Source organism: Lagopus leucura, unplaced genomic scaffold, assembly GCF_019238085.1.
Source record: "Lagopus leucura isolate 7727_CA_CO unplaced genomic scaffold, USGS_WTPT01 Super-Scaffold_73, whole genome shotgun sequence".
NCBI classification, from domain to species: Eukaryota; Metazoa; Chordata; class Aves; order Galliformes; family Phasianidae; genus Lagopus; species Lagopus leucura.
The window spans coordinates 14,362,090-14,386,456 of NW_024962252.1; the positions used below are offsets into that span (position 1 = coordinate 14,362,090).

At 33.8% G+C, this 24,367-nt stretch overlaps 1 protein-coding gene across 1 annotated transcript in view; it reads right to left on the reverse strand.

Annotated features, from left to right (window-relative positions):
- The window catches only part of CSMD1 (CUB and Sushi multiple domains 1), a 990,707-nt gene that overhangs the window by 46,776 nt on the left and 919,564 nt on the right, over positions 1–24,367 (reverse strand). Inside the window, exons 49-54 of the mRNA XM_042877582.1 lie at positions 19,551–19,739; positions 15,677–15,862; positions 11,597–11,791; positions 10,532–10,705; positions 5,168–5,341; positions 2,014–2,187 (exon numbers count right to left, since the gene is read on the reverse strand). Coding sequence (XP_042733516.1) covers positions 2,014–2,187; positions 5,168–5,341; positions 10,532–10,705; positions 11,597–11,791; positions 15,677–15,862; positions 19,551–19,739 — 1,092 coding nt within the window. The remainder of the gene's footprint in view (positions 1–2,013; positions 2,188–5,167; positions 5,342–10,531; positions 10,706–11,596; positions 11,792–15,676; positions 15,863–19,550; positions 19,740–24,367) is intronic.

A 24,367-nucleotide genomic window follows, 5' to 3' on the forward strand; every position in this document is an offset into this window, starting at 1 on the left:
TATCTAAGTAACTTTGTTTGTAACTGGGATTTATCTTAAGCAAAACCATGCAGTCTCTGCCTCTGACAGTCAAACAGAGCAGATCAGAACTGAATCTGCAAGATATGTGAAAAAGTATGCATTTTCAAAAGAAACCAAAATACCTTACAGATAAGATAAAGGCCTGCTTTCATCAAAGTCTAGTGACACAAAATAGTACAGAAGGAAAAAAGAAGCACAAAAGTCTAAATAGAAACAGCTTACTGGTTCCTATTTCTTCTTTTCCATTATGAAATTGCTCTGCTAGTTAAGTCACTTGAATAAAATCTTAAGGTAGTAACTAAGGGAATTGCCATTTTTTCATTGTTTTAATGAGAATGAAAGTTCTAATTCCACGTAGACTGAGCTTGAAATTGCAGAAGTTATCTCTCAAATGTGATGAGCTAACGACCAAAGATAATTATTATTCTTAGGAACAACCACTGTAAGAAAATACGATTTTTAATAAGCCAACAGGTGGAGATAATAAAGCTAACAGTATCTGAACTGAACTTACATCATTTTTAGTCCCAGTGTTACTTTCACACAACTTTAATGACTGCAATTTCCTTTAGCATGTTAAAGCCAAGTTGCAAAAAACAACTGTGACAAAGAAGCAGATAGTGTCCACCTCTACTATGAACGTAAGTGCATTTCTGGCACTATGAGGAAGTCATAGGCATAAGCAATTTAGGAATTTCCTAGAATGCACTAATGATAATTGATGATAACACTGATGATAACAAAGTGAGGTGCCAATGAGTGGTGTTCCAGTGGACAGCTCCATCTTTATGAAGTTAATATGACTAGGCATGACATTTCAAAATTAGGCTTATTAAAATTTATTTCCTTCTGGAGAGTTCACAAAAAGAACAATAAACTGTATCTGATATCTCAGAACTTTTTCTCCAGGCTTTTGAGATTTTTCAGTATATCTTACATGTTTCACTGCATTTTCTGCCTTTCACCTCATTGCATATTTTGTAGGGAGAAGGTGTTTTTCTGCCTTAATGATTCCAAAGAAAACGTTTCGTAGTATTATTTAATATTATAATCAACTTGCTGGATTCAGCACTGAGAAAGCATTTTCTATAGTACAAACTGTTTTGGGAGCATACCATCTCAAAATAGCAGAGCAACAAGCAGATGTCACTGGTCTGATCAAGACCTTGATATAAGTCTGACATTAACCTCATGTTCTACAACTGAGTAAAACATAAAAACAGTGGCCATAAACAGAAAGAGTAAGAAAGGATAATTTAATAGCACAGTTTTCCTTTTAATTCTAATTATGCTACTGATGTCTGAATAGTTAAATAATAAATACACGATTAAGTATGAGAGCTTGGGATTTTTTTCAGTTACAGTGTTATTAAAATGGCTCATTTTCATTTTCTCTAGTATGTATATTTTACATACTGTTTTTGTTGTTATTTTTATCACACAAATTCTTGCTTCATTCTCATCTCTCAAAAACTTCAATTTTATACAGAGTGCACTAAAGATCAAAATAATAAGAATGAATTCTTCATCAGTTTGCTCAGGAGAAAGAATATCCAGGTTTCATGTACAGAAGTTACAAACATCTTTTTAGACATTGCTAGGAAATAACGGAAATAACACTGTTTTAATGCATGAATATTCACTTGCATAACAATGTTTTAATAGGAGTAATTTACAATTTATGAAAATTTCCAGAGCACCTAAACTCAGGATAGATAGCTGACTGTGATTTAGTAATGTAATATTACTTTTGTGATATCAAGTACACTTTATTTGCCTCTAAACTAAATGCTAGGGATTGCAGTCTGAAAACTCTGAGCTCAAATTCTGAAAAAATCAAGGCTAGATCTTTTTTCCAATATAGGAGTGCAAAATTCAAATGAAGAAGACAATAATGTCATAAATCTTATCCCAGTGTTTTGAAGGCACAGAAAAGGATCACACATGAAATAAGTCCTTTGGGAACAGCAGAATTACAGGAAAGTTTCTTACCTCGGCAATTTGGTAAAGGGCTGCTCCACTGCCCACTGCTTCGGCACTGTGCTCGGGAAGCACCCTGAAGTATGTACCCAGTGTTGCAAGTAAAATTTACAACATCATTCAAATTAAACTCACTGCCATTAGTCATTCCATGAGCAGGATTCCCAGGATGTCCACATGTGATTGCTGTTAAAAGAAAAATAGGCATGCTAGAAACTAACTCAACTAACTGAAAGGCACTGTTTCATGGAATCACTTCTTGCAGGTTGTAGCTGTTTTTATTTCTGAATATGTTTTTCATATTTATGCAAGAAGTTTAAAAAACAATGGGATGCATTTATTCATAGTTCTTAACTGCTGGGGGGAAAAATGCTAATTTTTCACTAAGACGTGGAATCTACTTTTTTACCTTATGTGAAACGTTAATATAAATAATTACATGCACATGTATTTTGACACTGTATTGATATAGATTATACCTTTAAAAACATTGGAACATCACAATATTTCCTACTGACATAGATTATTTTTTCCTTTAAAATTCAAGATGTAGTAGAGGAAAACAAACTGAACTTAATGTACTGCTTCAGAGCACTGCTAAGTTCTGAACAGTCCTGTTCCAAATTTCTTGAGTTGCTCTGCTGAAATACCGATCCTTTTAATCACATTTTCTTAAGGCAACAGAGAAATCATGTTGACATTAAATCTTATATGTGTGAGATAATGTGCCTACGTGACACTTTAAAATAAACATTTTATAGTAGTTAAGCTGTACACTTCCACATAACTAGACATAAAAGTAGTATAAAAAAAAAATACAGAAGAACATAGACACTGGCAATTTAAAATAAAAAAAAAGTCAAATACACATACATATACACACTTTTATACACACATATACACACACATATATATATACACAGCTTTTTAACTGTGTGTTTTTAACTGTGTGTTTTTAATTGCTCTGGTGATAATGATCATACTAAATTAACGATCCTATTCACAAGTAAATTGCTGATAAATTACAGGGTTTCTTTTTCCTTTTCTGTAATGAAGAGATAGGTGAAAAAAAAAAAGTGTTTCCTCTTACTTTATCACAGAGTGAAATAATAATATTTTCAACAATATTGGATCTTTGCAAATCAAATAGGATGCCTTCCTGTGTGCAGGTTTAGTTATTTAGACCTTAAATTGCATAAATAATGTACTTTAATCACCTGAACCCCTTTCTGCACTAGTGTTTTTTCAGCATTTGAAAATGAACCTTTAAACATTAGAATAAAATTTGAGTCTATATACAGGATCTACTTTATTCTAGTCTACCTGTTGCATTTTTTAAATAGCAAGAGATTAGTAAGTATCAATAACTAAAATAATTTCCACGGTCACCATCCTCGCAGTCACCATCTTTCTTATATAACAGCATATTAAACTAAAAATTGCTATTATCTTAGACTTTCTGAAATCTCCTGAACAAAATCTATGACAAAATTAATTACACAAAATTTAGGTATAGTATTTATAAGAAATTGATACTGAATTCTACTTAGCTACCCTTTTCAACAAAAACAGAGCATGATAGGTCAGTTTCTCTTTAGAGCTCAGTACTCCTGACAGATGCTATATTTAATGTCTTTAAATATAGGTAATTTTGGCATGATACTGTTTCAGATCACCACTAGGCTTTTGTGCAGTCAAATTAATATTGTTTATCTAAGCACTAGCCAAGACATTTCATCTAATGGTGAATAACAAATCTTCTTTTCCCTCCTGAGATAAGGAACTGCCTTATGCATGTATGTGATTATCCAATACTGAGGTAAAGAAATACCTATGCATCAAAAAACTGTGCAAGATGAAGGAATCTGGAACAAAACTAAGACGATAAAATAGTCATGGGTGGAATACTTTGAATACTCTCTTTGAAAATTAGTGTCTACTGTTTCCAAGTATGAAAATCCTTTCAAAGCCAATTATAAATATAAAATTATATTGTGAAAATCATACAAAAATGTCATAAATTTTCAGGTGCAGAGTTCCTGATCCACAATCCTTACACAGAAGTCCTTTTCAGTATTATATTTGGGAGACCATTTCTAGGCATTAGTACACAGCATGTTTTCACTCTCCTCAGAAAGAGCTGAGCCATTTTTACTAGAATTTGTAAAGAATAAATAAAAATGGGAAAATCACTTGAAGTTTGTTTGCTGTCATTACAGACTATAGTCAGTTCTCAGAACAGTGACAACAATATCAGTTTAGGAAGGAACAGCTTCCCACTGTCCCTCAGCATTGTTCCTTTCTTTTGAAGGGATTTTATTCACTGCACAGTAAAATTAATCCAGTAGAAGTAATAACACAAGCTGGTGGTATTTCTCCTTTGAAGAATGTAAATCATTTGAAGATATAGCAGGATATTAAAAGGACAATAACATTTGGCAGATATTTCTTACAGCTGTAAATAGGTAGAAATTTTATTTTAACCACTAAGAAAGTAAATACTGAACATTTTGAAATCCAGTGACTTATCAGAAGTATATTTTCTTAAAAACAAAAGATACTAACACGGATTAAACAGAAAAGATGATCATCTTAGTGACTATATCTCTCTGTGGATGAAAATATTTCTGTCTGATTTACAGACATCTTAAAAATGAAATATCTGATGTAAATACCCCATGAAAAATAACAAAATTCTATAGAAATTGTAAGTTTATTAAAAAAAAAAAGCTAGTGATCTGTAACGTAAAAGAATAATGTTCAGAGAAATTAGATCTGATTAAATGCCTGATGCTTCAGAGAATGTCAGGAAACTTACCATGCAATTGAGAAAGGAACTAGATTAGGAAAGCCTCAAAAATTCAAAAAAATAATTAATTATCAATTTTTAAAAGCAGATGCATTCAGAAAAAAAAAAAGAGTTAAAGAGAATAAAAATGTTAGTATTTTTCTAACAGATGTCATATAATCCAATGCCATGACTGGAATTATACTGATAAGTACTAAGAGGAGTAGATCATCATAATCACCCATATCATTGAAAATATGTTCAATAGATACGTTCTGAACACCTCATTCAAACACCTTTAAACATCCCATCCACCATGAATGTTCAATTACATTAGAAACAATAACAATATTTCATTGAATAGAAAACGATACTTACGGACACAAACAGGAGTTTGTCCAGACCATCTGTGATCCTGTAGACAAATTCTGACAGATGTACCAACAAGTCGAAAGCCAGGATTACACTGATAGACTACAGTATCACGATAACTGAAGCCATCTCCACTAATATGACCATTTACAATTGGATCTGGAGAACCACAGTGACCAGCTACAATTGAAGAACAACAGATTAAATATATAAATTCTTAAATACATTGTCAACATTTAAAAGAATGCTGATATGAAGAAAATAATTCATTCTTGCATACAATAAACAAATACCGGAGTCAATTACTGTTTTGTGTAGAACAATATCTGGAATGTAAAAACTACCGATCATATTCCTTCTACTTTTCCAAGAGAAAGGAAGCAGTGATTTGAATATTTTAAATTTTCATGTATATACAGTTTCTGCAGATTATGTTGTAGAAATAATGAATTTGTCAGAAGAATATCTGGTGCATATAAATTACAAACATCTGAAATTACAAACCATTCAGTGTATTTGCTATAAAATTGACCATTTTCAAATGGATGATATATATATATATATATACATATATATATATTTCACTTGTTCTTGAATAAAGCTGCCTTTTTTCTCAGAGAAGTGTGAACTACAAATAAAAAGTCTTGAAACTCCCAAACCCACGTTATTTCACCACAGTAGTCTGATTCCTCATTTTCATTATTTGCCTTGGATTTTGTGAGTAGACCTCTACTAATAAATGAAGTGCATTTGGGACCATTTTGCAGCAGAGGCCAACCAGCACAGAACACACTGTATTCATAAAATGAAAACATCTTGCCCTCCAGACCAGCACAATTGTCAGCAAAAACAGCCTGCTAAAGTTAGTAGTGGATTAAGATCTGTAATAAACTGGTTGGACCAACATTTGAACTGCTGTTTCTTAATCTCACGCTGGGTATACATATATCAAAAAGAACCTCCTCTACCTCCTATCAATTGGAGCGTACAACATCTTACTGCAGTCCTACTGCTAACTGTGAGTTAGCAATTGCAGGATCACATATATTTACTAGCACAGTAAGTAGTTATGTATAAATTTAATATTAGGCATAATATAGAATTAAATTCCAACATTTCTACCTAAATTCTTACATATTTTGGAAAAATAAATGACCATAAGAATTTAAGAAAACATAATGGAGTGGATTATATCTAGGTTTGAATTTTAAAGTATGTCTTTGTTGTGTTTATGTGTAGTTTTGTACATCAAAGTCACACAAAATCAAGACAAGATATCTGTTCAGGAAAATATGTCTAAATGCCACCAATAACACAGCTGGTGTTATGCAAATAGTCAAAAGCTTCCAATTCAACCTATGCCCAACATGGATGTATACAAAGTCACACACAAAAGACAAGCATGAAAACATGTGTTGTGACTTAGAGGAGCAATTGTTCCTGGAAGGAAAAAGGGGGAAGGGATACAAATTATCAGCAGAGTGATTCATTTAGTGCAAATGAGAAATGTCTAGCCAAATAATTCATATTTACTTTTACACAAGTGAAAAAACAACCATATATTATTACTTGCAAACCTACATTTTATATTTATATATTTATATTTTTTATATTTATAGCCTTGGACTCATTAACTACAGTCACTGGATATAGCTTTCTTTTGAAACAAATAATAAGGATTTGACAAAGTTTTTCTCACATATAGAAATTAGTGTACTAAACTGGACTGAAATAATAAAATTCTTCACAGACCAGTGGGTAAGATAATGCAATACCTATTTTCATCCATATCTGTCCTGAATTCCATTCACATAACTATGACGTAAGTAAAAAGTACCTCTAATTATCGTTCTTTTAAATAGGAAAGGCTCATTCAGAGTTCCCTGGTTGTGTGCCTCCTGATTTTCACAGGCTTTAAGTAAGTCCTAAAAGCACTTCTGAAATAAACTAAAATGGTGCATGCTGTCCTTAAAATTTAGGAATACACAACCAGTGGCATTCGCATAATTTAGCTTTAAGACTGAAATTTATCTTTACTAAATTGCTCTCTTGAACAGCCTGTGTAGTTCCATTGACCTTGCTGGGAATTTAGGAACTTAGATTGCACACTAAACTGAACCTAAGTTAGGTGCCTAAAGTGGTGTGAATATCCCTTATATGAGAGGATGTACAGAGGTAGAAGTAGTTTAGTACCAGAAATACAATATTCTGCAGCATGAATTTGATAACAGACTTTAGACTTCCACATTCAGAACTGTGCAGCACTTTTAGTATTACAGAGCTTGTCCAATTTTGAAACTGAAAGAATGGTGATTAATAACTGTCGAGCTCTAAATGTGATTCTTTAGCACATGCACATATTTAACATTTCTAAGCATAAGGCTGCATTCAGCAATGCAATCAATCTGACAAATATAAACCAAAGTTCATCTATTTTAAAGAAAATTTATTAGAAATATCATAAGACAATCTTTACTTGTAGCATAGTAATGATTTCTGCAAGAGGTATTGTGCTTATTACAGATGGAAATACCTCTGTGGAAATCATTTAAAATGCAGATAGGTTGATAAAAATTAAAAGTTGGTAGTTATGACTAAGCAGATAAGAAAACATTAAAGTTAACAATTTAATGTAGTCTTGTAGAAATCTGAAACAGATAAAACCCAACAATAGAAGAAAAGTGTGAATTCATATAAAGTTCAAACAGCATATAGAAACAGTTTTCAGTTTTCACGAGATCTGGTAAATTTATTAACTTTTTTTTTCCCCCAAAGAGTTAAAAGTTTCTCTGTATAAGTAATTTTCAAACTGAATTGCAGAATAAACAAGTATTGTTCACCAGATAGGTCCTGTACTGATCAGTTCTTCATCTCTTCACTATTTGAATGTAAATTTATGACTACTGTGGGCAGCTAATCTTCTCAAGTGTTCTGTAATAAAACATGTTCCCCAGAAGCCAGAATAGAAGAAAAAAGCTTTTCCAGCCTTCCTCAGACAAAAGCTATTTATAAAACAAATGGAATCCATTGAGATTAGTATATTATTTAGTTTGTATACACTGATGCCTAAATAATCCTTCATACATAGCCTTTCAAAAAAGAAAAACAATATATGAGTACTACATACTAATATCAGACGATGATACCTCAGGTTAATGCTAACACATCAGTTAGCTAGAAATTAAGACATGCAATGGCTGGACATTACACTGTTTATGTATGATAATAGCACACAGCAAAATGTTGAGAGATAAAAGCTTTTTTTTTAAAAACAATAACATAGCTTTGCATGCTTGCAATAAAAGAAAGCGATGGGAAAAATACCCATATGCCCCTACACATATAAATGTGGCGTTGTTGAATCTCCATATCTGCAGCACCAGAATTTGTCAGCATCAATATAGGGATAACCAGACATCAGCAAGAAATTGATGTATCTTCACACACAAACCTCTTTGGTTGTTCTACTGCAGAACTTACCGTATACAAAAAATGTAATCCTGAAGTTTAACATTACTTTAGGTGGCACTTCAGTTGTGACACTAGTCTGGAAAAGTGCTTTATTATACTCTCACCAGAAACAACTACATCTTGCTCCCTAATACTATCTCCATTTAGAAGCTAGTTTAGCACTATGAGGCAATAGTCACTATTTTTAACTACTCTGTATTTTAAAAGATGGCACACTGTAAAATTATCTTCACAGAAGATTGTACTGCAGACATTACTGTTGCAAAATGAAGGAATTGGGTTTTAAAATTCTTTATTCAGATCTGCTGATCTGAACTGAAGGAAGAAAAGGCAATCAACACAACAAATAGGATACAAAGATTTAAGACACGAGTTCATGTCTCTGACAAAAGATTCCCACATTTATGCATTTCACTGATACCCCATAAAATTTTCTGTGAAATTGGTGATGAAGAATAGCAGTAACATGCAGCTAATAATTCCACATTCCTTTTTTATCAACATGCTTTTGATGTTAGAACAATACTGTCTCATTGCCTGCAATACACTTCAAAATAATTTCTCTAAAAGCATTTACAGGCATTAATGATCTCCAGAAATTCAGGGTGTCATCACTAGTACTCTGGTAAGAATCTTACTAGTTTGATGATAGTTGTTATTCTTTTTTTCATAATTACCTGCTAATATGTAATGGGTGATATTAGAAAAATTATTTTTAGAAGACTAGATTGAGTTTACGTGATCCTATCACACCTGGTTACTGTGATAAAGACAGTCAGTTTTTGTTTAATGTTATATTAAATAATGGGGAATGTTGTGCTTTAAAAAGCAGCTCTGGTTTTCTATGCTTTGCTCAAAGAAATTCTAGCTGCTTTGAAATTTAATGACAAACAGTATAGACTACCTATTTATCACTTATTTGTATAGGATAATGAGCATCAACAACCTGCTGTGCCAAAAACCATCTGTTCATCTATCTGAACACAGAAACACAGTGACCCTATTAACACTGAGGAAGTTGAGTTCCAGATTCAGGTATCTCAGAATGCTCACCAGCTTTTCGTTATCAGTTCTTTAGGTGTGCTGCAATTATAGCTTCCTTCCCATAGATCCATACTGACATTGACTAGTTGGAAATGTAGAACAAAATGCTGATTGTGACTCATTTCATAGAAAAAATAACATCTGGGATTCTTCAGCCAGCAAGAACATTTGAAAAAGTGAGGATTAATAAAAGAGTTTTTCAATTTTACCTTCAGTTCATTTATTCAGATGGACAAAAGATTGTTCTTCTTGACATGCTATGAAACACATGCATTCCTATTATTTATTTATTTTAAGCTCATTATAAACCAACATAAGCAAATCTGAGAAATGAAATAGATGGCATTAGAACTTAAAGGTCCACACTACATACATCTCAGGATTATGAGGAGGCAGGATGGGGTGGTGGTTGTACTTTATTTTGGAGTATCTCTTGTCTAAACCCCTTGCCAAAATTCTCACTGTGCTGAACATTTACTTGCAATTTGAATGCACTACGCATGCTTCTGAACTGAAGCTCATCTTCCAGCTTAGTTTCTTCATGCCCTCTGAGATTGCTCCACGAAGCAAATCAAAGTATTGTAAATGTGGATAACCTAAAAAATCCTTCTGCTCCGAAAAGCCTTGCAACAACATCAAATATAATTTAATTGAAAACTAACAAACAAACAAAAAAACAAATCACAACTGTATGCCAATAGAGCATCTTAAAATCAAATGCAACACACAATACTTTCTGTATTTAGGAAACATTTATTATTCATTGTGTAAAAGTGTTGTTGCTTGATATGAGGTGAACTCCAATAATAATATTATTTTTGTTTAAAAAACAAAACAAACAAAAAAAGCCTTTACCTAGACACTGGGTTTCAGCTCCACTCCAAAGACCATTTGCCAAGCATTCTCTCACATGAGAACCAACTAATGTGTATCCTGTGTTACAGGTGAAAATTGCAGTGGCTCCATATACTGTTAAGGTTCCAATCTTATTTCCATTTGGTGGAGATGGAAGACCACCACAGGAGATAACTGGGGAAAAAAAATAACAACAACAACAAAAAACCAAATTGAAATATGAAAATGCTTTTCATAATTCCTTAGACTGGAAAACGATAGATCACATTTTCTTAAAATGTAAACGTAATATGAATAAATATAAAAGCTCTATTCAACAGTATTATTATGCATCAGGCTTAAAATTATGTTCAGTTTGGCAGTGTATGTCCTAAATCAGGAAACTAAGATGACTTCACATCTTGAAAGCAGTTTAAGTGCAATCTAGATGTCATGCTCTGAAGCAAGACATGAATGTCTGGGAAGGATGCAATTATATTCCACGCATACGTATTCCTGGATGTAAGGGCATGTAGAAAGAAAGTGTCTGCTTCTTTTAGGTTGTCTGATCAAGGACTATTTCCACTGTAACAAGGGATAAAAAGAAAGGGAGCCAGTGATGAGAACCAGGTCTGGTCAGTTACATCATGAGAGCTTGTGAGAATTCCAGCAGGGATATCTGATTGAGGACTTTAATCTGGGAGACAATCACAAGAAACAAACCTCTCAGTCACACTAATTGGTAAGCTAAGAAGCTACAGATGCTATTTTCAAAAAGGATGAATCTCGCTGCTGAGGCAGACAGAAAAGGGTGCAAGAGCGTGGTTGTTTGCAACCAAGGCTAGCCAGTAGCACTTGCCTAGCCAAGCCCTGCAGATGATCACCACTGTTAGTCCTATGTTCTTCTATTTTCTCATTAAATCTTTTCTTAACTATCTGTGCATTCACACTCCTTCTCGCACTTGTGCAAGACCATGTGCCAGCTCTGGCATGCATATATAAATATATATACAAAAAATATATTTATAAAATAAAATATGTGTATTAAAAAACACAGTATATTCTGTAAACTAGTGAACTGCTTACCCTTACAGATTGGCCTTTCATTGCCTACACTCCAGGTTCCATTAGTCCTGCACTGTATGAGTCTTCGACCCAATAAATAGTACCCAGGACTGCAGCTGAGCATGACTTGAGCTCCGTACTCATTCAGTGACCCAGAAATCAGTCTCCAGACAACATGTTCTGAAAGCAGAGTCTCTATGCTGGGGCAAGTCACAGCTGTGAATAAATGATATGTAAATATTACCATCCCGCCACTACATTTCTTAACAGAATATATATATTACCATACTGGCAGAAGTCTTTTAATGAAAAACTGAGTGTATTGTGTGCATTTCTGAAATACAAGTTTTAGGAAAAAATAATGAATATTATACAGTGAACACTGCAAATGAGCAAAAATGTATAGTACAGTTTCATTTAGAGATGCACTGGAACAGTGATAGTCATGCTCTAACTTGATTTATTTAAACATTTCAGAGACAAAAAAGGCTTCAGGGATGTAAAGAAAAAGCAAATATTACTAAGTAATTTTTGCAAAAAAAATTTTTTTTCTTTCTATGCCATTCACTTTACGGAAGCTCTACTGTTGTCATAAAAGCTGTCAATGCAGTCAAATGCTATTTAGTGTACAATCACATACTGTGGACATTCAGGAAAATTATTACATTACAGTTAGAGCGTTTGAAAAAATAAAATAAAAACATTTATATGCTTTCAGAATGATTCATCTAGTTCCAAACTTCCTGCTATAGTCAGGGACACCTTCCACTGGGACAGGATGTTCAAAGCCCGATCCAGCCTGGCCATGAACATTATGGCAGGTGTTACAAACATAGAATAGCATAAGGGATCATATAAACTTCTTACAGATGCAAAGATGCACACTCTTTTTCCTAAGCATTTTTTAATACAGAAATATATAGATAATACTGTTTTATATAAAGTACAAATCAGTAAACATAATTACCAATTGAAATTGTAATTAAAACTGCTCATTTTAACATAATGATAATTTCCAGAAACTGGTAATTTTGAATTAGTGGAAAAGCAGAGAAGTTAATCTATAAATCCAGGCATATTTTCTACTCAAAGCATGAGCAAAATGGCCACTAATCAGAATAGTCACTACCAGAACAGCGCAATTGACTAAAAAATATTATAACATTGTGTTTGCAACTACAATTTAAATGTAACAAAAAAATTTTTTAGTAATGTGCTCAGCTTTTAATTTGAACTCTTCATAACAATTAATTATTTATAGTTTTCTTATTCTGGTGAACAATCATGAACAATCACATTCAGCAATTGATATTTTCCTAGAATCTAAATACCGTAAGACTGACTTCTGCTCTTCTACTGAGTTGGTCTCAAAAATAAGTCTCTGCTTAGTATGGTTTAAATTCATAAGTACCAATAAATTAAGAAGACTGGACAAGCCCTGCACAAAAAGAAACAATACATCTGAGTTTTGTGTTTCCATCTAGTACTTCTCTGTTTCGATTTTACAGTCTTTCTGATTTGAAAGATCTCATTTCTCTTATATATTCTGCAGAAAGTGAGACATTAAAGAACTAAGCAAGAATAATTTTCACTAATTACTCACAAATAAAATCTAAGAATCAAGCTGTTACAGACTATTTCTGCATAATAATAAGATGATATTATCTTATTCAAAGGTGTGGAATGAAATTTAATTCATGCTATTTTCCCTTTTTAACTTGTCACTGCAAGAATCAGCACTTGTATTTCCAGAGCAGCTGATGAAACAATAAACAAATAAAAAATTCCCAAATGATTGTTCTTTTCTTTAACCTTAGAAGGAAAGAAACCATTGATTTTTCAAGATAATTTATATAAGAGTTACAAGTATATAAAAATGATTATATGTAAGACAGCGTTTGTCAGCTGACTATATGTACAATTTAAAACCTTAAATTTGTAATTACACCCAACAACATTTCCTTTGTATTTGAGTACAAGCCAAATTATACTAGTTGCAGTAAAGGATATTAAAAGCATTTCGTGTGGCAAAGAGTAATGAAAGAAATGCAAGCACTGATACTCATCTATAATTTGAGACTCAAGTTACACAATTTATTCAAATTAGATATTTCTCCACTCTTTGGATGGAAACTTCTTTGGAACTGTGTGTCCCTCTTCTGCCTTTACCAGCAAAAAGACATTAAGACTTCAGAAGGAAGTTTTAGCAGATTTCTCACAGTGTCCTATATTCATATAATAAGATAGTATTTACATGGTCAGTCTCTAAAGAGGCCAGATTTAAAGTATTGCTTGAGAAAAGTTTTCAAATGGCTATACAGACACTCAGGCTTTGTATTACCAGAGAAACATTATAAAACAAGCTGTATTTCAACCTTCATTTTAATAGACCTGGGGAAAAAATGAATTCATTTATTACCACTCACTTCTTTTGTGCTGTGTTTGCTGCTCATCAGTCTCAGATGATTCTATCACTGGAGACTAAACAAATATATACTTCTAGTACCACAACTTTAAAGAAAGGTTATGAAGATTATCTAAGCTTTTTAGACCTTGCAGATAAGTAATCTTGAGTAACACACGCATGCCCTTGAACAGCAATCCATGTTGAAAATACTGACTGTATTTTAAGGTAGTTCACTAGCGTTTTTTACTTCAGCATTTGTCACTTTACTAAGTAATGGGAATATTTTACAAACTGAATAAACTTTTAGAAAAAAAAAAAAAGTATTAAAATCACTTAGGACTTACAAATATTAAATTAACATTCATAATGTAGAAAGCTAAGCAAAACATTAGTAATTAAGCTCAGTTTATAGAATAGTCACTGTCTGGTAAGGTTCAATAGTTGCTAAAACACTGGCTGCTGGTTTTTTTGTTTTTGTTTTTGTTTTAATCCATGTTAATTTCTTTCTTCCCTCCAGAAAACAATCTGCTGATATTTACGTTGATTAATTATTGAAGTTATGTACTTTATACCCTGTCAATTATTATTTTTTTCTAAGAGAATAAAGTGTAGTTCAACGTATGAGACTACTGCTTTCCCTCTCTGCACGGTTCTGAACACAGAACATGCTCATGTGATCACAGATGACTTCAAATAATCCTTCTTATGTAAATAAGCAGTGGAACTGCTTATTTAGGCACTGTCCTTCAAGAAAGATGTAGATCAACTGGAGGTTGCCCAGAGAACAGTAATGAGAATCACCATTCCAAACCCAATGAAGAAACAACGAGAATGAATCACAACAAGACTGCTAACTCTATAGAAGAGTTGTCTGAATGTATTAGGTATAGATATCAGAGTGTTGAAATGAGCGGAGATGGGATTGCGTACGTGGAAAGAGGCCAGGGGCTGCCCTTGCCAAATACACTGATTTCTAGCTGATTCTGCAAAGGATCCACCACAGGACATAGCTGAATTCATCAGCAAATCTGGCAGCACCTCTGTGAAATGATTTTTAAGAGAAGAGGGGAATTTTTTGTTTTGAAAGAGTGAGAAACAGCAGTGCAAAAACCAGTCTGAGGAGAAAAAAAAAAAAAAGAAAAAAAAAAAGAAAAAAAAAAGAAGAGGTACTCCAGGATCTAAAGCAGAGAATCTCATGGGGAAGACCACGACAGAATGAGGATAGTGTTCACTGTTTTGAATCAGTGCAGACAGATGGAGGTTAACCCAGTGCATGAGATGTCATGTCGCATAGCAAAGGAACCTGCATTATACTTTGCAGTTCTGACTGAAAACAAAAAGAAAGACTGAAGAACTCTTACCCCGGTTAGTTGTTTACACTGTCAGTGTTTCAAAAAGTTTCTACAATTGATGTTTGTAACTTTATACAATGAAGATGGAGAACATTAGCCATAGAGAGATTTTAAGACAGATGTATTGAAAATAAACTTTATTATTATAATTTATTATTGTTGTTGCTATTATTAAACACGTTTAATAGGTCACTTCTATTCTACTACATGCTGAATGACTGATGATATGTTCCTGACTGACCAGTTCAGCAGATAGGTACACTTAAAATCAAAACTTAATCACAGAAGATATTCCTGAACCAGTTTAAGGGAAACATGCTTGAGAAACACATGCCTACTTACATTTGCAGACAGGTGGCCTCCCTTTGTTGCTCCATAATCCATCTTCTTGACACACTGCTGTTGCTTGTTGACTAGATTCTAGCTTGAAGCCCTCCTTACATTCATATATCAATCTACTGCCCAAAGTGAATTCATTACCTATAACTGAACCATTCCCAGGAGAATCAGGAATACCACAAGATACAGCTAGAAAGAAAGGAAGTAAAAGAAAAGGAAAGATAAAGGCATTTTCTCATATTGTGTTATTTTATGTTTGTTTAATATTATCACAAAACTGAAATAAATAATAGAGATTAGTAATTTTCACATAAACCATTCATAGCAACTACAATGATTTTCCCATGTTTATGACATTCCAATGAATGTAATAGTATTTGAAACTTTAATAAGTATTTTGAAATGTATCTCACATAGATGGACATTCTATAAATGATTGTTTTGATATTGGTTGTGTAAACACTGGCAGAAATTTCAACGTGGACTACAGGCAGCAGCTGCTTTGATATTCCAAATAATTTTAACTTTCGTTGCTCCTTCAGAATTTTTCTACAGACAACTACTTATACTTTTAAACTTACATTTAATTTGTTTTCTACTCAGTGACGTTTGAGTAGCATCTAGGTGCAGTTTTGTTTTGTTTTTTTTTTGCTTATTCATGATTATTTTTCTTAGATATATATTTTAGCACAGTGTGATATGTTTCATTTAACAGTATCTCACAATATACAATCCTGATGTGGAATATAATTAGAAAAAATCAATTCCAGTCACTTCTATGAAAAGTCCCCAAGGCAGGATTTCCTTTTGTGAAACATCTCTGCTCCCTTGATTCTGATAATGAAAAGAAGAAAGGCAACCCTTTGTTACCCTTATTCGTTTTAAAGCTATGTGCCTTGTGGCACTTCTAAGGGGAAATTCATAGTATCATTAGCTCTGAAAGAATATTTTCTGTGAAATGGCAACTTGTAGTTAAGGACATATCACAATATTCGAATGAATCTATTTAAAGGTATCATGAAAAAAAAAAGATTTCTGTGTACATAATCATTACCTTGACTGTGGCACACAGTGTACTGTTCTTCAGTAAACACACTGAATAAAACACAGCTTTAAAGATTTTTTTTCCTAAATATTTATCAATAAAAGGAGTAGTTTTGAAAATTAAAATGTCTGTTACATACACAGGCAATTTTAAAGAGCAATTCAACATTTTAGCAGTTAAAATGCCCTATAGGTAATTTTCTCCCATCCTGCTGTTACTGTTTTTTTGTTTGTTTGCTCTTAATAAAATCTGTATTCTAAAAGAAGAAATGACAGACTTTGTCTGAAATCTGTTAGAGATGAAAATAAATATTTAGAAAAATGGAATTTGATTTTTCTTACCATCTACCCACTTTGATGTAAATGATTAATTTCACAACACATTGTCATGGCACCATAAACAAAGTCTAAAATTTGTTTTCAATATTCCAAAGTTGTCACATTTGATGCATTTAAATTAATCACAACACAGTGCTTTGCATATAATTATAATAAGAAGAGGTAAGCATTATAAAATGATGAATGGTTAGTTCATTTCCCTTGTTTGCCTCCATCTGGAATCTGTCAAATTTCTAATAGAAATAGAACTGAAGGAACGGAACAAAATAAGCTGCTTCCTTTGTAACACAGTTATCTTAGCACTTTTTGCATTCTAAACAGGACTGCTCTTCTCAAAATTGAGTATTTCTCTCTCAAGTGGTAAGAACTGACCCCCCTGCCACTAGAAACAGTAGGAACAGGACAGAGAATGGATGGAAATGTGATAAGTAAGGGGTTCTAGAGACCCACTTTCTACTTTTAACGATGTTAGAGAAAGTGGAAAAGCAGAGGGGTAAAGGCAAGTCCTGCTGCGTCTGGGTACAAGCCTTTGTATTAGTAGTTATTCCCCCAGATCTGATCACAATAGTAGTGACCATGGCTTTTCATGGCTCTGATGCATTTAAAATAAGAGTCTGTTTTAATTCTCCATCTACTCCCCTGATGAGTAACTTGATTGCTCACCTCCAACTAGAACACTCTTGAGCCTTAGTCACGTAAGTAGAATTCTACACTTACAAAATGTTTATTTGCCTGCTGAACTGACAGAAAGCTAAACTGTCAATCCTTCTTACTACCTCATAACCTAACCATAACTACACCAACCTAATCACATTGTACATCAACCAGAATAGCTCACAAAATTAGCTAGATTAATTACAACAGAGCTTAGGTAGATAGGGATTGACTTTGTTATTTTTCTCATTTTCTAGAGTTACTTGAGACATTCTTAGGTCTTCAAGACAAGACAGGTTCAGTGGATAACACAGGAGGTTGTGCCTTTTTGGACCAGTATCTGGAGAACAGGCAAAATACCTCTGGACACATCAAATGACACTAGACTTCTGTGTTTAAGCAAATTTATCAAAATCTTGGCTCATATACAGATGCTTGAACAGAATTGCATTCTCTACTTTCCAAACTTTCTGGCAAAGCTGTACAGATAGTCAGCATTCCAGGTTCTTTACTACAGGGTCCCTGAGCTTCCAGTTCCTCTACCCAGCTACTTAATCTAAATAGACTTTTCAGTAAACCCAAAAGCAGCATGTGTCCTTGAACGAATCTCACAAATCCCCCACACAGACTATTACATGATTTTGTTACCTTCAGAAAGGTCAAATAGCATCATATGCTATTAAATATTACAGGATTCCAGATTTCCTGGAGTCTGGAAACATGGACACACAGATACTGCTTGTAGCGCACTGGAAGTCTCAGCTCCTTTCTGGCCTGGTATGAGTGAAGCCCCACGGCCTCACCCAGGCATGAAAATGCTTGTTCATCCTGAAGAAATACTTAGCGGCAAAATCACTCCATATAAAAAATGTCAACTGTACTCCTTCAAGTTCTCTAGTTTTAGCCAAGCAGAATACTCCACATAGAGTAATAAACATCATATCAAGTGTCAAGTGGAAATACAGCTGATGCTGCTGTTAGAAATAGCAGAATTGTTCTTGCTAGGAAGCTTGCCAGAAACAAAAATATCTGTCTTGAAGGACACATGAATCACTTCAGGTAACATTCTACAAACTGAAAACAGGTTTTAATTAAAGAAGTTCTGACAAGCCTTATGTATAGATGTTACAGCCATCTGTTTATATAAACGAAATGATCTATAAGCAGGCAGAACTGAAAGCATTTTTTGAACAGGCAATATATGTATCACATGAATAGAATTGTCAGCCTTTCTCCTCTCCCCCGAAGTCTCGATCTTATTTGACCTACAACTCTTTAGACTCCAATAACTGTTCACCACTCACTGAGTAATCCGTGAAATAGTATTTGTAAGAAAAAAAAAGAACTGTGCTTATCTGCTTCATATTATTTTATGTTACTACTCTTGTCTATAATTTTTTACAAACATTAATGAGTTTTAAGAGATACCCAGAGAAGATAAAGTAGAAACAGTCTATCTCCAGAACACAATAAAAACAAAACAAAATGACACCCCCCCAAAAAAAATTAGTTACGAATTTAAAGCACTACTGAAAATTACTGGATTTTTATGAAATCATAGAATCATCGAAGAATCATCAATCAAAATGTTCTGCTATACAACACAATGAGTATTCAAAATGAATTTTTCATTTGGGTGGGTTCTGATTCCACCAATCTAGTTGTTACTACTTCAGTTCAACTCGCCTTAAGAACGCAAGTTGATACACACTTGCATGAACTCCTGATGTCAATGTGTCTTTTGACACACAGTAGTATTTATAATGTTGGATCACTGTTCTGTGAAATATTACTTGCAATTAAATTATAGAAGCATGCTCAATAAGGAAATATATCTCACCTCGGCAGATTGGCACAGGAGAATCCCATTCATACATGCCATTTTGGTGACGTCTACATGTTGCATTATTCTGACCAATCATTCTATACCCAGGTTTGCAGTAATAATGAACTTTACTTCCAGCAGGACCACCTGTTTTATTTACAATTCCACCATTCCTCAAGGTAGGGTTTAGGCTGCAATAGGGAGCTAAATGCAAATAATAAGAAAATTAAAAAATATATACAAAATTTGCAAATTTCACATTACTTAAGACAAATATAAAGCAATAAAATTAGTATAAAATACTTTACATTAATCTTGGAATTCTTACTGTAGATTCAGAGTTCAGCTGAAGTACTCTGAAGTTTAGACACATAGGTAATACCTGCAAAATACTTCATGCTGTTTCACATTGGGAAGCTGCAACCAGGAAATATATGGTTTGTTCAGCAAGTCATTCAAACCTAGTAAACAATCTACTTTGAATACGATACATTTATAAATATAAAATTATTCATTGAGCAACTGAACATAAAAAATACTTTTAAACTTTTTTATTAAAAGAACAACAGCACAGACATTTAGGTAAAAAAAATATTTTTCTTAATATGATTAAAAAATTAAATATCAAAGTACAGCAGAAGAAATCAACAGATGCATTTTTCTCAAATTAAAATTTCTGTAAATTTTGTGCACAAATTTCCCACAGTTATTACAGAACAACTATTTTTTAGGTTTTGCTGTTGTCTTCTTTTTAAAAAATTTTTATTTTTCCAAAATAATCTAATACAGGCAAGTATAGCTTCTGAAATACAGAATTTACAGACATGAACCAGCAGTGTACGCTTGCAACTCGGAAGGCCAACTATATCCTGAGCTGCATTAAAAAGGGGTGGACAGCAGGGAGAGGGAGGTGATTGTCCCCTTCTACTTGGCTCTTGTGAGGCCCCATCTGCAGCACTGCATCCAGGCCTGGGGCCCCAGTACAGGAAGGATGTGGAGCTCATGGAATGGCTCCAGAGGAGGGCCACTAAGATGATCAGAGGGCTGGAGCACCTCTCCTGTTGGGAAAGGTTGAGGGAAATGGGATTGTTTAGCTTGAAGAAGACTCCGGGGAGATCTCATTGTGGCCTTCCAGTACAGGAAAGGGAGCATGTAAACAGGAGGGAGAATGGCTGTTTACATGGGTGGATAGTGATAGGACAAGGGGGAATGGTTTTAAACTGAGACAGGGGAGGTTTAGGTTAGATATTAGGAGGAAGTTCTTCACTCAGAGGGTGGTGACACACTGGAACAAGTTGCCCAAGGAGGTTGTGGATGCCCCATCCCTGGAGGCATTCAAGGCCAGGCTGGATGTGGCTCTGGGCAGCCTGGTCTAGTGGTTAGTGACTCTGCACATAGCAGGGGGGTTGAAAGTAGATGACCATTGTGGTCCTTTTCAACCCAGGCCACTCTATGATTCTATGACTTCTCAAGCACTAATTAATTTTAAGGATCCCAGAAGAAAATTAGAATGATGAGGCCTAATCATAATTTTCCATTTGGACAATGGGAAACTATGCCAACAACAGCCTCTCAGTACTGCAATTCTAAACAGAAAATATTTGCTGTATGTTCTGTAACCTTAATGTTACATGCTGAAATGCAAGCTACAGTAATTTCATTTGCAGTAGTGTATTCTTGATACTTCGATAGTTTAAATCAGGCACATAAAATCAATCCCAATTTCTGAGCATTCTGTAATATAAATCATATATATTTGGGTAATTTATGCTTAAAGAATTTACTTAATGTAGCTCAGATCCATCTCCCTGGTCATATAAAAATCTTCGCCAATGACATTTTAAAGTATTGACAGTAGGTAGCTAGTAGATCAGTAACAAATGATAATACTTAAAGCAGTGCCTGTTGACCTCATCCATGCAAAAGTCCTACCAAAACTCACAGGATTCTGTGCTATGGCAATGAAATAGAAACAGAAAAGGTTGATAGTCAAACAATAAGCCTAATTTTGTCTTACTATTTCTAAACTACATATATTCTGAAAAAAGGGAAAGCATTTGAATTTTTTTTTTAATCTATTTCCTTCTTAATATACAGATAAGTATTTATTTGCACCTCCAACTGAACTCCCCTCAGAGTCCAGCATAAAGCATACAGAACTAATCTTCTAAGATTAGAAACTGACATACTAACTAAAGGACCACAGACAAGGTAATAAATAAAAAGTACCCAAAGATCTGGAGGGCAAACGAAATACTTGAAAAATGTCAGATTGAAAACTACAACCAGTGTCAGCTGAGTTCAAATTCTGAACTTAAACAGGATTCTCCGCGGCGTGCTCATAAAATACTGCAGTATTGTGTCAGAGGCCAAAAGGATAAAATGTTTTCCCTTCCAGCCAGTTTCTGAGAGAGGATCTTTCTTGGAACTTCAGGCTTAGGTGATAATAGCTGGTCATGGTTTTGTGATTTTTGGTTTTTGGTATTCCACATCATAACATCATGTGAGGCACTGGGAGTTTAACTGTTAATGCTCAAGTTCTGTGTATCTGTCCAGAAGAAAAGAATAACAGTCCCAGGGGACTTTGCAGTCACAGAGAGGAGATATAATTCCTAGCAAGGTCACCTGATGCGTTTTTTTTCATCCACTCTTCTTCATCTCCCTGCTGCTCAACCAGACTGCGCATCTCACCTCAGTGTTTTGGTGAGGCCTATCCACCTTTTGGACATTCTCTCCCTCATTATATTTGATTTATTAGTTTCAATTCTGATTATACTGTATTATAGTATGTTATCTTGCATTCCAATACTGTATTTAGTAAATTAGTTTGTCTCTCCTCAGACTGTTGCCACTGTTTTTAATTATTTTGGGGTCCCCTGTTCCCTTCTCCAGAGGCGCGGATTTTGCAAAATCCCTCCACCCCGCTGGTCACAGAACTGGCCCAAACCAGCCCATAAACTATTGACATAGCTGTAGTGACATAAGATTGTACTCATTTAGGAATTATTTTTCCAAATGGCATAGCATCCACATTTTTTAAAGCTTCTTAAACACCAGTGGTTTTTGCAAGGCAACACGCAGAACATTTTCAGCTCACTTAAAATCATAATGCCAATTTGCCACTTTCAACTGAAGACCAACAGGGAAATAACTACACAACTGAAAAAACATCACTGATTTTGAATTTGCAGAACCATAGTTTTCCTTTCACAAGGAAATTTTCTTAGGATCTGAAACATATTACTGGAGCACTGAAATTTTTTTCAAAGCTGTTTACAGTTTTTTATCTAAGGGATGATCAATTAAAAAATTTCCAATTCAAAATTACTTTTTTTTTGAAATTGAATGCCCACCTGTCCTAGTCGTTTTCATAAATCAGTCTTATAAGTAATAATAGAATCACAGAATGAAAGAATCATAGAATCACTGAATGGCTTGGGTGGGAAGGGACCTTAAAAGCCATCCAGTTTTGACCTATATGCCTTGAATAGTTATCACACACTAAGACCTCAGTTATTTATTTTAACTCAATAATTTATTAACTCAATAACTTATTTTAGAAAAGGATGTTAATTCACAGATGTGTCATTGATTATTAGTCTAATAAGTTACACTAAGAACAGACCTATTAGTTAAATGTTTTAAATATAGACTTAGCAATTAAATACTGCTCTATGTTTGAAATTATAAATCAACAAAAAGCCTTCCCTCAAATCTCATTACCTTTCTTTAGCTTATATCCTGTGTATTGACAAACTACTGTTCTAACTTTCAGTTTTTGTCTTTATTACCGTTTTACCAAGAATCTTGTGTACTTCAGTGCTGCTACTGTTTTAACACCAATGATGCCGAAGTTTACCATCATTCTCACTTTATAGATAAGAAAATAGACATAGGGACTTAAGTGATTAGGTAAGGTCACAAAAACCAAACAAACCTCTTCCAATTTCTAAAATAGCTCCTTAATTAATGGACCAACCATTCCATACATTACTTGAGTTTAAAATATACAGAATGAGAAAGAAAAACAATACTCAACTAAGCAACAAAAAGAGTTGGGATGTCATTCTAATTCTTCTGCAGTTTGTTTTTAAATCTGACATGTAAGCTGTACGAAAACAGCAATGTAAATTTGTAAAGATCAATTCCTTCTTTAGTGTTGAAGTTGTGAATGGATCTTCAAAAGAAACATCTAAATAGCCTTCTACTTATGGTATCGATTTTCTTATCACTGCTTTCAACAATTATAGATGATTCTGTTTATATTGCTCTAAATTCTAAGCCCTATATGAACTTCCATTTTGTGACTTTTCTGCTGCACTTACTACAGCAAGCCACCAACAAAAATTTTAGAAACAGCAAAAGAAACAGAAGTCCAATAAACTTCTGCCACCTCTAACAAGCAACTGGAAAACGTAAAACCAAAACCAAGTCAACCAATGGCCTTTGCTTTTCAAGTAAAATGGATAGAAAATACCAACATTTGTTTAATCAGTACAAATATTAAAAAACAAGTAAAAATGAATGGTGAAGAATTCATTTTCTTGGAATAATACACGAGGCTACAATAACAGAAAAAAGATAAAATAGGTATGTATGGTGGAGTTTTAATATATATGCTGGCAGCTCACAATTTAACTAAGTAATCACTTGCCTTATTTATTCTTCAACAAAAAACAAAAGTTAAACAAAAGGCTGTATACATCATACAGGCAATGTAAATTTTCAAGGTAGCAAGTGAAGTGCCTTTCTCAATCACCATCTCTCTGGAAGGCGTGTCAAGTACTGTGCAGAAGTATAGGAATTATGACTGTAGTGTCCTTTCATTCATT